The sequence below is a fragment of the Macrotis lagotis genome, chromosome X (genome assembly GCF_037893015.1).
Source record: "Macrotis lagotis isolate mMagLag1 chromosome X, bilby.v1.9.chrom.fasta, whole genome shotgun sequence".
Lineage (NCBI taxonomy): Eukaryota > Metazoa > Chordata > Mammalia > Peramelemorphia > Peramelidae > Macrotis > Macrotis lagotis.
Genome location: NC_133666.1, coordinates 386670381 through 386684638, shown reverse-complemented (window position 1 = coordinate 386684638; position 14258 = coordinate 386670381). Strand labels below are relative to the sequence as shown.

The 14258-nt window shown below is 34.9% G+C and overlaps 1 protein-coding gene across 1 annotated transcript in view; it reads left to right on the top strand.

Moving 5' to 3' along the window:
• Positions 1 to 12653, top strand: part of LOC141498029 (carbonic anhydrase 13) — a 46640-nt gene extending 33987 nt beyond the window's left edge. Inside the window, exons 5-7 of the mRNA XM_074200943.1 lie at positions 147 to 209; positions 918 to 1073; positions 11020 to 12653. Of these exons, the coding sequence (XP_074057044.1) occupies positions 147 to 209; positions 918 to 1073; positions 11020 to 11139 (339 nt within the window). The 3' untranslated portion in view covers positions 11140 to 12653. The remainder of the gene's footprint in view (positions 1 to 146; positions 210 to 917; positions 1074 to 11019) is intronic.
• The last annotated feature ends 1605 nt before the right edge of the window (positions 12654 to 14258 follow it).

Here is a 14258-nt window from a genome sequence, read left to right as displayed (position 1 = left end):
CTTGTATGGTAGAATCAACAGGTAAATGGGAATGTCATTATTTAGTCAACAATTACTTCATGTTCTGGGTTACATCTGCTTTAAAGATAATTTGAGTTTTATAGCTGAAATGTATTGACATGTATAATTAGTTGTGCTATTTTCAGGTTGGTGAACATAATTTACAACTGCAGAAAATTACTGATGTTTTGGACTCCATTAAGGAAAAGGTAAATTATCTGTTTTGCTAAGTAGGTAGTAACATGTTTTAGAAGATGAGCATTCTTAGATGAACTTATATTAAATGGATACTTTTAGAACTTTCCTCACTGCTAATTCATGTTCCTTTCTTCTAAGGATATTTAAGAGAAAAAAATAGCATAGATTTGGATCGGTTTTGAAATATACTTGGCCAGTAAATGAGAAATAATCATCACTATCATTCTTTTGTAGAGTGTGATGAGACTCATTAGCTACAGAAAGTGAATAAATAATGAATCTCATTATTTATAATATTATATTGATGGAAGATCTTTGCATATTTTACTTTTGTGGGAATGCTTTAAAGAACATTCCCATAAAGGCAATCAAACTTTATTTGCTTCAATAAAACAAATATTTAAGTAAATTTAATTATATTGTACTGGAAAGTTTAATATAGTGTAGTTAAAACATTACTATATAGTTTATGTAATAAGTTCATAAATTTTATATATGTGTGTATATATTTTATATAATCTATTACATAAACTATATATTATGGTTAAACTATACTATTTATACTGTACTACACTAAAAAGAGAAGTTGTTTTAACTATATTACTATAATACATATATTTAGTGGCCAAATAATCTTTTATATCTTTGGCAATTCTAATAAAACTAATTCTCTCTCTCTCTCCCGCCCTCCCTTTCTTTCTTTCCCTTTCTATCTCCAGGGTAAACAAATCCGCTTCACCAATTTTGACCCAACAACTCTACTTCCTCCTTCCTGGGACTACTGGACATACCCTGGTTCCCTTACTGTTCCACCTCTATTGGAGAGTGTCACTTGGATAGTTTTAAAGCAGCCTATAAGTATTAGCTCTCAACAGGTACTTTCCCCTTGCCTTCTATAAGTTAGTCTTTCTGTTTTAAAAGGAAACTCATCAGAAATTATTTAGTTTATGCAAAAAAAAACAACCTAAAAAAAAGAAATTATTTGGTTCAAATGTTTATTAGTCAAGCTGCTTGATGGAATGAAAAGAATGAGTCAGAAAACCTGGGTTCATGTCCTACCTTTGCTATTTAATATCTAGTTGATCTTTGGCAAGATATTTAACTTCTTTGCCCTTCAGTTACCTGTTTTAAAAAAATGAGGATATTCAATAAAATTACAGGAAAACCAAGAGAGAACAATGTCACAAAACCTAAAGAGTTGACAGGAGTAACCAAGAGAAGTTCATCTATAATGACAGATCTTCAGACTTAGGAAGAAGCATGAGAATTGAGAAAAAATCATCAGATTTGGCAACTAAGTGACTGAAGAGAATGGTTTTATTTAAATTATAAGATTGAAAACTAGATTGCAGAAGGTTTAGAAAAGAATAAGAGGAGAGTAAATCAAGGTTCTTTCAAGGACTTTAGACAATTAGGGGAAGAGGGATTTAGGATGATAGTCAACAGGACTGGTCGATCAGGTGACTTTTTTTGTTGTTTTTTTGCAAGGCAATGGAGTTAAGTGACTTGCCCAAGATCACACAGCTAGGTAATTATTAAGTGTCTGAGTCCAGATTTAAACTCAGGTCCTCCTTACCCCATGGCCAGTGCTCTATCCACTGTGCCATCTAGCTGCCCCTGATTTTTTTTTTTAAGGATGGGTGGACATGAGCTTGTTTGTAAGCAGCATGGAAAAAAAGAGTCAGTGGTTGAGGAGAGAATGAAAATGATAGTGAGGACAGTCTGTTGGTAAAGAAGGGAGGGTATGGAATCGATGATGTTTGTACAGGAGCTGGCCTTGACAAGAAGGGCTACCTCTTCATGGGATATTAGGGGTAAAGGAGGAGTGATATGAAATGAAGGGGAGGAAAGAAGTGTAGGTTCTTGTCTATTTGAGGGGTGAAGTATTTCCTTAGCTAAGAGAGAGAGAAGAGGGGGATGATGTGGGAGATTTGAGTATGAGATATATAAAATAAAATATAAGTTGTTATTAAATAAAAAAAAGTTTTCCAGGGCATGCTCTAACAGCTATGGGGAAGGCTGGAGTCTTTCACTAAAAGGTGACACTTTGTGCTATGGATTCTGAGAAGTAGATGAGGAAAAAATATATTCCATGAATGAAGGCAGAGGCATAGCATCAGGAGAACAATAGCAAGAAAACCACTTCGGATAGAGAAGAGACTATATGTAGTAGAATTAAATGTAGTAACAATGTAGTAACCATGGAAAGGTAGGCAGGAATTCTGCTTCCAGTCTTTCTTCTCTCCAATTTAATATTCCTAAGACACAAAGTAGGACTCAGTACTTTTGATCAAAAATCCTTAATGTCTTCAGGAATAAAATATAAACTTCATTTGAGCATTTTAAAGAACCCCACATCTACCCCACATTTGACTCTCATCTACCCCTTCAGGCTTATTTTCATTTCATTTCCTGTCAGGCAATTTGCATTCCAGTCAAACTGGGCTACTCGTGAATCAGTATCCCATTCCCTGTCTTGGTCCTTTTGCATAAGCCTTAAATGTCTTCTTTTCAATCCCTTCTGGAAGCCTTTCCTGATATCCTTGTTTGTGTTTTCTCCCTCCTTAAATTATCTTAAGTGGATTCATTTTTAGGCATGTTATATGCTCCTTACTATCCCAAACTGAATTGCCAGTCAGAGTCAAGGACAAGTTCTTAGGTCACACCTCCAGTAAGGGGGCAGGAGGGATGAGAATAAGTGAAGGGAACCAGGAAGGAACAGGAGTGGAGGGACATGCAAGTCACGGAAGGAGAAACTATCCATGAGGAGTTGAATTTTGTTTTTCTTTCTTAGGTATAATAGATGTATAAGTAGATGCTTAATAAATGTTTGCCAGTGTGAATTAAATCACATGGGCAGCCTCCCTGCCCTGGGATAGCGCCACAGATTGTGAGGGATGTCATACATTGACTCCTTATGAATATATCTTGAGGATGATAAGAATAAGACCCATCCTTTATGTATGTTCTTCTTACTTGCTGTGTGACTAACCAATTCAATTAATCTCAAAGAGAGTCTAAATTTATTCCTCTGGAAAATGTAAAAAGGTCCCTTCCAGCTCTTAAATCTTGTGGCTAACCCACCCACTTTGCCTCTAGTCCTGTCACCTTAGGCAGGGATCTGGCTTATAGACTTTTCATTTACCATACAAGAAGGCGCAGAGAATGACAGCCTCTCTGTTTGTGTGTATGTGTGTTTGTGTGTGTGTGTGTGTGTGTGTGTGTGTGTGTGTGTGTGTGTGTGTGTCTTCCTTGTATCATTAAAAGAGGACTTGGAGCCAAGAGACCTGGATTCTCTAAAGAATCCTGCTACTGAGTAACTTTGTGACCTTAGGCAAGTCATGTAACAAATCTGAGCATCAGTTCCTTATCTATAAAATAGGATGACTAGTCACATTCTACCCAACTCAAAACATTGTTTTGAATATCAGAAGGAATTATGTATAGGGTGAAGCCAACCCCTACCTAAGCTCTGTCTTCTGCATGTGAAAGGAGACCATATCATACAAATGCACAGAATTTTTATGTCACCTGTTAGGGATGAAATTTATTTCCAATTGGAATTGATGCCCCAGAGTGAGGTAAGTATTCCACATGCCTTACACTCATAAGGAATATTCAAAAGAATGAACTACTAGTTAGGAGATAAAGGTTCTGAACATAACTGCCATGAATAATCTTATATAAATTACTATATTTTTTCTGGGTCTTTATCTCCTCATCCATGAAATAGAATGGTTAAATAGCTGAGCTTTAAGAGTCTACCTAGGAGAGGGAGGGAAGAGAGGAAGGGAGAAAAATTTGGAACTCAAAATTTTACAAAAATGAATGTTGAAAATGATCTTTAAATGTAATTGGAAAAAAATAAAATATTATTAAGATTTCAAAAAAATTTACCCAGCTCAAAAATTCTGTGATTCACTTCAAGTTCTATTTCCTATAAAAAGACTCTTCTGATTTCCTTCAGTTGTAACTGCCCTCCCCACTCCAAATTAACATGCATTTATTTTAAAAACATTTTATATTTACTTACCTGGGCTCCCTTGCCTTTCCTCTCTCAACAAGAATATAAGCTCCTCAAGGAAAGGGATTGTTTCTAGTTTTTTTTTTTTTTGTCTCCCTAGCTCTTAGAGCAGTGCCTGGATCATTGTAGGTAGGTGTTCAAGTAGTGAGCCAGAGTTTCTTATGTGCTAAGAGTTGGGCTTTAAAGACAAAAATCACAAAACATATATTAAATAAGCATTTATTGAACTGAATTGTATCCTAGATATCATGTTATAATAGAGTTCAGGTTTTAGAGATGTAGGATCTACAGTCAAATCCTGGCCTGTGGAACCTGTGTTACCCATGTGACCTTGGGCAAATTCTTTAACTTTTTCTATAAAATAGGCATAATAATAAAGCCCTTGTGGAGTCTGAATTTTCTTTGAGATGATTTTAACCTTTTGAAAATTAATGAGCAGCAGAATTCAGGAGATTTAAGTTCCAGGCTGGGCTCCCTGATTTACCTGTATGTCATTTTGACTACTGACTTCAACTCTCTGGACCCATGTTCTTTACTTGTAAAAATCAAGGCATTGTGCTAAGTGATTTACAAATATTATCTAATTGAATCCTCATACAACCCTGGGAAGTAGGAACTATGATTGTCCTCATTTTATGCTTGGGGAAACTAAGGCAGGCAGCAGTGAAAAACCTTGTCCAGGGTCACTCAGATAGTAAATGTCTAAAGCTAGATTTGAGCTTAGGCTTTCCTGGTTCCAAGGTCCATGCTGTACATCCTTTGCAACACTAAGCTATTTCTGAAATATCTATAAAATGCAAGGGTTGAACCTAGATGACCTCTAAGGCCCCAGTTTTATGTTTTGAAATATTTTTATATTTCCCATCTTTTGGGGGTATAATGGGGAAAGTGCTTTATAAACCTTAAAACATTATGTGAATGAGTCTTCCCTAATCTTAGTGCTTTCCCTTTATTTTTCCCCTCCATATTCCTAATTCCTAGTGCCTTCCTTCTATATTATTTCCAGTTTAGACTGACTGTAATTTTTTTAGATTGTGAGCTCCTTAAGAGCAAAAATCTATCTTTTGCCTTTCTTTGTTTCTCTGGTGCTCAGCAAGTATAATGCTTGGTTCACAGAAGGCACTTAATAAATTGTAAATGACTAAGAATGGTGATAAAGAGGACCATCTGGCAGTGTCTATTTATCCCTGGAAGTCTGCCTATCACTCTCACATCATCTCGACTTGTCTGCTTTAAAAAAATCTGACCACCTCTAGTCAAGGGACAGACATTAGGGGGCATTTTCCTCTTGGCTTCAAATATACTCCATTTTCCATGGGATGAGAGGCAAGATAAATACAATGGTAAGTACACTTAACTATGGAGTAAAAAGACCTGGTTTCAAATCTTTATTGCCTGTGTGACCTTGGACAAGTCATCCTTCTACCTCAATTTCTGCTACAAAATGGAGATTCTCACCAACTCTAAATATAAGATCTTGATTGAGGCAAAAGACCTAGGAACATTTATTTAACCTTTCACTAGAAATCTAAAGTGGGTCAGGCTTGATTAAGATGGCAACTACTCAATGAATGTGTTCCATCATGTCAAATTGATTGCAGCATTACAGATTCCTTTAGCTGATTCAAGAAGTTCCATTTTTCTCCTATCTCACATGTCCTCCTATTTGTTAATTTTCACCAGGATATGACTAATTAATTGATGTCAAAGGGCCCTGATTCTCCCATACTTTAGTAAGTGCCTACTTTTTTAAAGCCTTTTGGAAAATGGCTAGCCAGTCATCTAGAGGAGAATGTGTCATAGACCTAGATCTGGGAGCTCTTGGAGGTCATCCAGCTTAATTGCTTCATTTTTTTAATGAAGAAACCAAAGGCCAGAGAAATCCAATGATTTACTCAAGGTCACATAAAAATGGCACATAGGTAATTAGTGGCAAAGTGGAAAAACTAATATTGCCTTCAATTTCAACTCTTCAGTTTTAGGATAATGAGATAGTTTTAGTCTGTACAAAACTTACTTTTGAGGGGTAATTAATTAATGGATAGGATAGACCCTGTAAAATGACCATTCTTCATTATGGGTTATCCAAAGAGGAGCTGCTAAACAGAGTGCTAGTATGATCAGTTCTTTCACTTTGAAACACTTTAATATCAATATTTTTAATAGTAATTAAAAATGTTGGCTAAACTTTTTAGAAATGTTCATTCTGAATTAAGAATGGCATATTAAATCTATTACAGTTTAGGGTTTGCAACCATATTTGGAAATACATATTCAATTTTTTCAAAATTTTATTAATATTGTTTGTTTTTGTATCTCCTTCCTTTCTTAAATGTCTCTTGCTTCATCTGTTGTAACAAAGGAGTAAAAAAGAAAGGACAAAAACATTTCATTCAAATTAAACCAATACATCAATTGAGTCTTGACAATGTATGCAGTATTCCATATCCATAGTCCCCTACCTATGCTAAGAAAGGAGGCAGGCAAGCCACCTAAAGTTTTACAAATGTAAAACATGATTGAATATGTTTTAACAATGTTGATAGAATTTTTTTTTAGGTTTTTGCAAGGCAAATGGGGTTAAGTGGCTTGCCCAAGGCCACACAGCTAGGTAATTATTAAATGTCTGAGACCGGATTTGAACCCAGGTACTCCTGACTCCAGGGCAGGTACTTTATCCACTGTGCCACCTAGCCTCCCCTTTGATAGCATTTTTCTAAGAATTAATTTAATTCTTTTTATGAGGGAGAAGTAATAACTGAGGCAAAAACTTGTTTTTGTACTTATATAGTACTTATAAAAGACAAACATTTATTCATATGTCAGTATGTGTGGTACATAATGTTAGCAAAGTCAAATTGGTAACATTTTCATTACCATGTTACCTTACACTCACCATCATGCCTTAAAGAAAAAAATGGAAAATAAAAGAATTTTTTTAATGTAAAAATTAGTTTAGGATCCTTGCTCCAAAGTTTGTATTTTTCCATCTCAATTTCCATAGACTATTTTTTTTTTAGGTTTTTGCAAGGCAATGGGGCATGGACTATTTTTTTAAACTCAGCAAATTTGCATTGAACCTCTTTCTTATTCCATCATGTAATGTTATGAGCAGTGAAGGAAGTTGATGCCAAACATTTTCCCCTTGGGGTTCACCACTATTCTACCATGCCAACTGAAGCTGTGGCCTTAAGTACAGGTCAGGTGTTTTAGCCTCTCTCCTGACTCAAACCCATTTTTCTTCCCTGTACTCTAGCATTTAAGTGCTAAAGTCTTGATCTAATTAACATGCCAGTGAGAAGATTGACTGTTTTCTAACACTTTCTAGAACATATTTTTCATTCTCTTCATCAATGCAGCTTGATTGCCAAAGATTCAGGCTATGAATTTTGATTACCTAAGTTGTCTGAATTGACTTTCTATATGGAATTCACTGGATCAAATTGCTCAACTTTCTTGAACTTTATCATTTTTCTGTAAGGGATATTGGAGCCTACTGTTAGTTCAAACCTGAATAACACCATATCTTCATTGCATCTAACCTTTTCTACTATGTGGCACAGCATGTGATAAAATTCATTCAATAAATGTGAAGTTTAGCAAAAATATACTTTGTGAATAAAATCTATAGAATATAGGAAAGTCATGAAATATCCATAAACAATCACTTGGAAGGATACTGAAATGGCAGCTTTAAAAAAATAATTTCATGAAAAGTATTTACAGAATATAAGGATGCATTCTAATAACTTCACTGGTGTATTACAGCTTAGAGGATTTATTAAGAGTGAGTCAAGGGGCAGCTAGGTGGCGCAGTGGATAGAGCACCGGCCCTGGAGTCAGGAGTACTTGAGTTCAAATTTGACCTCAGACACTTAATAATTACCTAGCTGTGCGGCCTTGAGCAAGCCACTTAACCCCATTTGCCTTGCAAAAACCTAAAAAAAACCCCAAAACAATGAATCAAGAAGAAAAATGAAGTGAGATGTCCCTAAATCATCAATTCACTGGAAATGATCTTTCTCTTGACATTATTTGCAAAGACTCATTATAATTTGAGCTAATTATGATGTGAATGTCAGTGCCCAACTCCTCTCTGAGGGGAGAGACTGCTTAGTTTTTGTCTTTGCATCAGTGTCTAGCACAGTGCCTTAATGAAGGCTGGTCGAATATATCACATTAAATTATTTATGGGCCCTAGAGACTTCGAGAAAATGTTGCCCATTTATTTGAAAGATCCTCTTCCTCTCTCCTTCCCCATTTTGGCTATTACTATATAGTTTCTGCTTTGGTCCCTATTTGATAAATTACTCAGTTGATGTATCTAGGACTAGATTTTAGTGATAAGATGACTTGTAAAACTAGTAAATAGAAGTATTTAATCTTATGATCCCTTCTATGTTACTCCCTTTTTCTTAAATTTCTAATTGTGTTCCGCAGTGTTGGTGAAGGACAGGCTTTTCTATGTATTTTTGAAAAAAGATTTTGGAGTAACTCAGTGAAACAACAAAAATTTAGTAAGTACTCAGTATGTATTGGGGCAATGCTTAGCAATAGGGAATACAATGAAATGAATGAAACAATCTTTACTCATAAGGAGTTTACATTCTCAGTTATTTAGACAATTTACAAAATTTTCTGCTTTACTATCCAGACTTGACTTAAGTCTTAAAAAGCTGGACATATTATTAAACATATAAATAAACAAAATTTTAAAAAGTCATCCCCTCAAAATATTATATTACTCAAATATTGCTGTAGTTCCCTTGTTGATTTTGAAGAAAATAACATCACTAAAAGTTAAATGGCATTATGCCTTTTCCATCTTCAGTGTTTTACCCAGTGCTTTATAAAGCACATGGATGGTGATGACAAAAATTTTCATAGTTAGGATGCATTCTGGTTAAGAAAAAAATCTTAAATTAAAATTTGAAAGAATATGAAAGGTAAGATTCAATATGACAGACAAAAACAATCTGTACTCTTTTAACTATAGTCTATCAGAGATAATTTATTAATGTAGAAAAATTTCTGCTTGGAGAGAGGTTCAGAGTTTTTTCCACTAATCAGAATGTATTCTTTCTTCCTGGCAACTTTCTAACTTATGTTTTATGATGCTCATATAACAAAGAACAAAGTAAAATAGAGAAACATAGTTTTAGTGAAAGGTCTTTTGATTTATTAATCAGAACAATTGTATTGTTAATGCCAGCTGCTGGCATACTTGGAGAAAATGTCTTTTAGAAACTAATCATTCCTTCTTTAACTATTCCCCTTTCAAATAGCCAAATGTGAACAAAGAGATACCTTTCTAATTTGAATGAAATAAAATTTGATCTCTTCCTGAAACTGATAATGTTAGCTGATATTTAGAAAATTCTTTAAGGTTTGCAAAATACTTAACCTCTATATTTTCATTTGATCCTATAACAGTCCTGTGAGGTAGGTACTTTTATGAGAGAACTGAGACTGAGAAAGTTGGGGGCCTTGCCCAGGGTCATAAATTTTGCTTCTGATGCAGAATTAGGATAGAGCATTCTTCTTCTAGGGAGACTAAAGATTAAATTTTTGTTTCAAATGAGACCAAGGATGCTGTCATCATATTATTTCTTAAAATCTACAACTGAGATCTTAGTTTTCTATGCGTCTATAATAATATATACATATATATGCCTATATGTTTATTTATACATATATATGTTTGTATATGTGTATAAATACACAAACACAAATATTTTTAAAACTACACCTTTTTATTGCATACTAAGTTTTGGGCCTAATGTTTTAGCTTAATATCTTTTACAGTTATTAAATATTATTTATGGAATCACAAAGTCAGAAGAAATCTTAGAAATCAGTTAGCTCAAAGCCCTAATTTTACAGTTGAGAAAGCAGATCCAGAGAAACTAAAATTCTAAGGATAGAGATTGTCCCATTTACTGACTTTGTGACCCTGCACAGGTTATTTAACTTAATAGTACTCTAAACAATCACAGCACTGATAGACTGGTCACATTTTTCAAATGCCAAACTTATGCTTGCCAAAAAGACTTTTATGGAGAACTCACACAGAGTCATTGAATCCTCCAACACTCCACTGAGAGGAATTGAATATGTTCACTTCTTCTTTATGATTAGGACCAGTCATTACAATTACTGTCATTGTCTTTTTTCCAAGAAAAGTTCTGAGTTCTGAGAGAGAAAGTGATTTATCTATGGTCTACACTCTTTAGAGCTTGAGTCTTTGTCTGAATGCTGGGCTCAGCCTCAGAGGACCTGGGTTTAGATCTTGGTCTTGCCTTTTAATACCTGAGGGATTTGGGGTTATAGACTTTAACTTCTCTAGCCTCAGTTTCCTGTAAATTCCCTTCTAGATCTTAATGTGCAACTTGGTGATTCCCCTGACTTTCATTTTAATGCTGCTGAAAAAAATATATAGAAAATCACCTCAATGAGAGAGCTTGTATTCAACATTGATCAAGTGCCTACTTCATCTGCTAGAAAGGATGCCAAGTGCTTCCAAGACAAGATAGAAGCAGTGCCAGCCCTCAAGGAACTGGTGGCATTCTCTCTGTAGAGGGCAGGAAGGATGCCATGCAACCCTTGGGCATTCAAAAGATATTAAATGATAGTCATGAAGAGAGGAAAAAGGGATGCTAGTAGTGCATTACAGAGCACAAAACTGTAGTGTAGGTCTTGGCAGGGGTTAAGAGCAAGGTCCTTGGCATTCTGTCTGGAGGCCTTTGCTTGGTGAGTATGGCATCTGGGTGTTGCAATGTCTCTCTTTTCTTCAACAGCTGGCCAAATTCCGAAGCCTCCTGTACACAGCCGAGGGTGAGGCAGCTGCCTTCTTGTTGAGCAACTACCGCCCCCCACAACCTCTGAAGGGCCGGAAAGTGAGAGCCTCATTCCGCTAAGGTTCCTCTGAAAACAGCCAGAACAGAAGGGACTGTAGAAGGCCTTCCCTTGAAATTCACTTGGAAGCTTTGCTTGATCCTTCGTGTATGGGCACAAGCATTCATGACTGGTCTAAAGCCCTGAATTAATTCTTGAGGAAAGAGCACTTTTGTTCTTTAAGGCAAAATATAATTTGCCCACTCCACAGTGGCACATATTCACACTTCTGCATTAAATGTTTATCTTGTCTCAGCCTGTGAAATACCTTCATGTCTATTGGTGAGAAAGTATCCCAAACAATGCATCTTTCCAAGGAAGCCAAAATGCTCACATTTCTTAAAGAATTTCTAGTTAAAAACTTAATGTTGTGGCTTTAATGTTAGGATTTTATTAACCCTAACTCTGGTGAGTTTGCTTAGCAAATTAATTGAGAGTATTTTAATTTGTATCATATGGGTGCTGTTTCTTTTTAAAATAAATCCTTTGTCTTAATTGCTGATTGAAATATTTGGAATTTTTTTTTGTTAAGGATAATATATTAGTCATTAAGGGACATGAGCCAAACTATATTAAATGAATCTATCAGAGAGAGTTTCCCTGGATTATTGGATGTAGAATTTCCATCCTATCAGGAGGACCTGGGTTCAAGTCCTGCCTCTAACCTTGGGCAAGTCATTTAACCTTTCAGTGCCCTAGACTATTCTCTATACATGCTGTGAATTGCAAACAGTTGTCATTTGGTGGAGGGAATTCTCTGGAGGGATGAAATCCAGACCAAATAAATTAAAAAGTCTAGAGGCCAAGGATAACTAATAAAATATGTGACAAAGTAGTTTGCAATTATAATGATTAAATCAGTAGTTGATGCTTTATTTGACTCCTGTCATAAAAGACATCTTTATTTATTCACTTAGAAACAAATATTATAAATTTAAGCAGTGTGTAGAGTTCTGCATGATCTTATAAAGTGATTTTCCTAGGCTTCATAGTATTTCACAGGCAAAACTGCTCCTAGGGTTTGTCCAATAAAGGTAATGATCCATTGGCTCTAGGCTTTTCCTCTCCCAAGACACACGCGCGCGCACACAGGTGTTGACTTCTGGACAATGATACAAGATGCTAATCCTATTTCAGAGGAAGAGTAGGGAAAGAACTGTGCTACTTTGCTAACTGGTGCTAAAATTACCTGAAATTCATGTGTATAGTCTACCCACAAATTTTGGGGGTGCAGTCATCTCACTCCACTTTCACACTTGCCATTTGGTGAACAATTGTTATGGTTTCTTCCTGGCTTTACTAGATATTCGCTTTATTTTAACTTGATGTAACTTAGTATTAAAAGGATCCTCTTGGATCATCCCAATTCACTTTCACTATTAAAAGAATTAAATGACACTAAATAGAACATTTATCTAACTCCAGATGTTTATAATTCATTTACTTTGTTGTTTTTTTGAAGGAATTATTGATTCTGTAGGACTGTGTTTCTTTGATTTTACAAATTTATTTAATATTCTGCTTTTTCTTTGAAAATGAGTTTTAACATAGGAACTGGTTTTGGAATATTTTCTCAGATACAATTTGTAATTGTAACATTGTATTTTATATTTTGGTTCAATTTAATGTAAAATTCTTTGTTAGGTTTGTATTTCTTCTTGAGATAAATGTTCCAAGAGTTAATTTAATGTGAAAGAAGCAAACAACAAACCTCAGGTCAAATGTCCTTACAATATAGTTTTTTTTAGAAGATAATCCTGATTAAATTCTGATTATTTGAACTTGTGCACCTGCTTTTGAATTCTAATAATTCTTAAAAATATTTGTGTTGAAGAAAGAAACAAGTTTGAAAAAAAGTTGACTATGAAGCCTTATGGTTGATGAAATAGCCTTGTTTTCCCCATAAAATCTAGGAATGCCCATCTGGAGAATATATAAGAATATAACCCAAATTGTGATGCTTGTGGGTTGCTGTTTTGGTACGGTATATTTTTCTACTGTAATGTGGCATCTGTACCATGTTACAAATTATATGTTAGGTGATTCTATAAAAAAATAACCCAAACCCACCCAGAACTCCTCTCTGAGATTTGGCAGCTGATATCTTTATGTCCTAGAATCAACCACAAAAATTATTCAGAATTAACCAAATAAGCAGAAATGACCCATTGTTTTAACCACATTTTTATAATGTCATATTTCTCCTTTACACCTCATTGAATTTATTTATTTTATATTATTTATTGGTCAGTTTGTCAAGATATAGTCCTTTAATTTCATTTCCAATATGAAATCTTATGTTTAAACAAAAAAGCTCAAACTATTAACTAAGTAGTCAAAGGATAGCTAGGCTAGCATTTATATAAATGTTTGAAAAGCATTTACACTTTCAATTTCATTTGATCCTCCCAGCAACCCCTGAGTGGTAGATGGTAATGTTATCCTCATTTTACAGATGAAAAAACTAAGGCTAAGAGATTAAGTTATTTGCCTAGAGTCAATACAAGTAAGAGACAGCTTAGGTATTAGGTTGCCAAGCCCACACCATTCACTGTGCCACCTTGAAGCCTGAAGTATACTGTCTAGAGCTGCATTTTTAGAAATAATTTGTGTCCTTTTATAAGTTGCCTTTCAAAGATTTCTTTTCCCTTTCTTAAGATGGTTGAAAGGGAGGCTTTAGAGACACTTTAAAAATTTTTTTGTTTTGTTTTTCTTTTGCTATTTGAGACTGCTCCATTTCAGTAACCATGGAATAGAATGTTTTTTCTACTTATCTGGGGGTGAGGTAGGATATGATTTCAAGAGTGGACAAGTTTTCCCTACCAATATGATTTCTCTGTGCTTGTTGATGCCAAAAATTCCAATTTAGGAATTTGGAAGTTTTGGTATCAAATGCAAATCCTGAGTGAGAATTCTTTATACTCATCTAAGTATATACTTACTAAAAACCCCACTGTATAATTTAAAGAGTGCTGATCTTGGAAAAGGAAAAGAATCAGATTCTAATTTTGCCTTTGTGACTTACTAGCACTGTGACCATGGATAAGTTGCATTAAGTCTCCTTGAGCCTCAGCTTTTTCATCTGTAAAATTGGAATTAAATTATTTGTAGTACCTATTTGAAAACTTCTTGTGAAAACCAA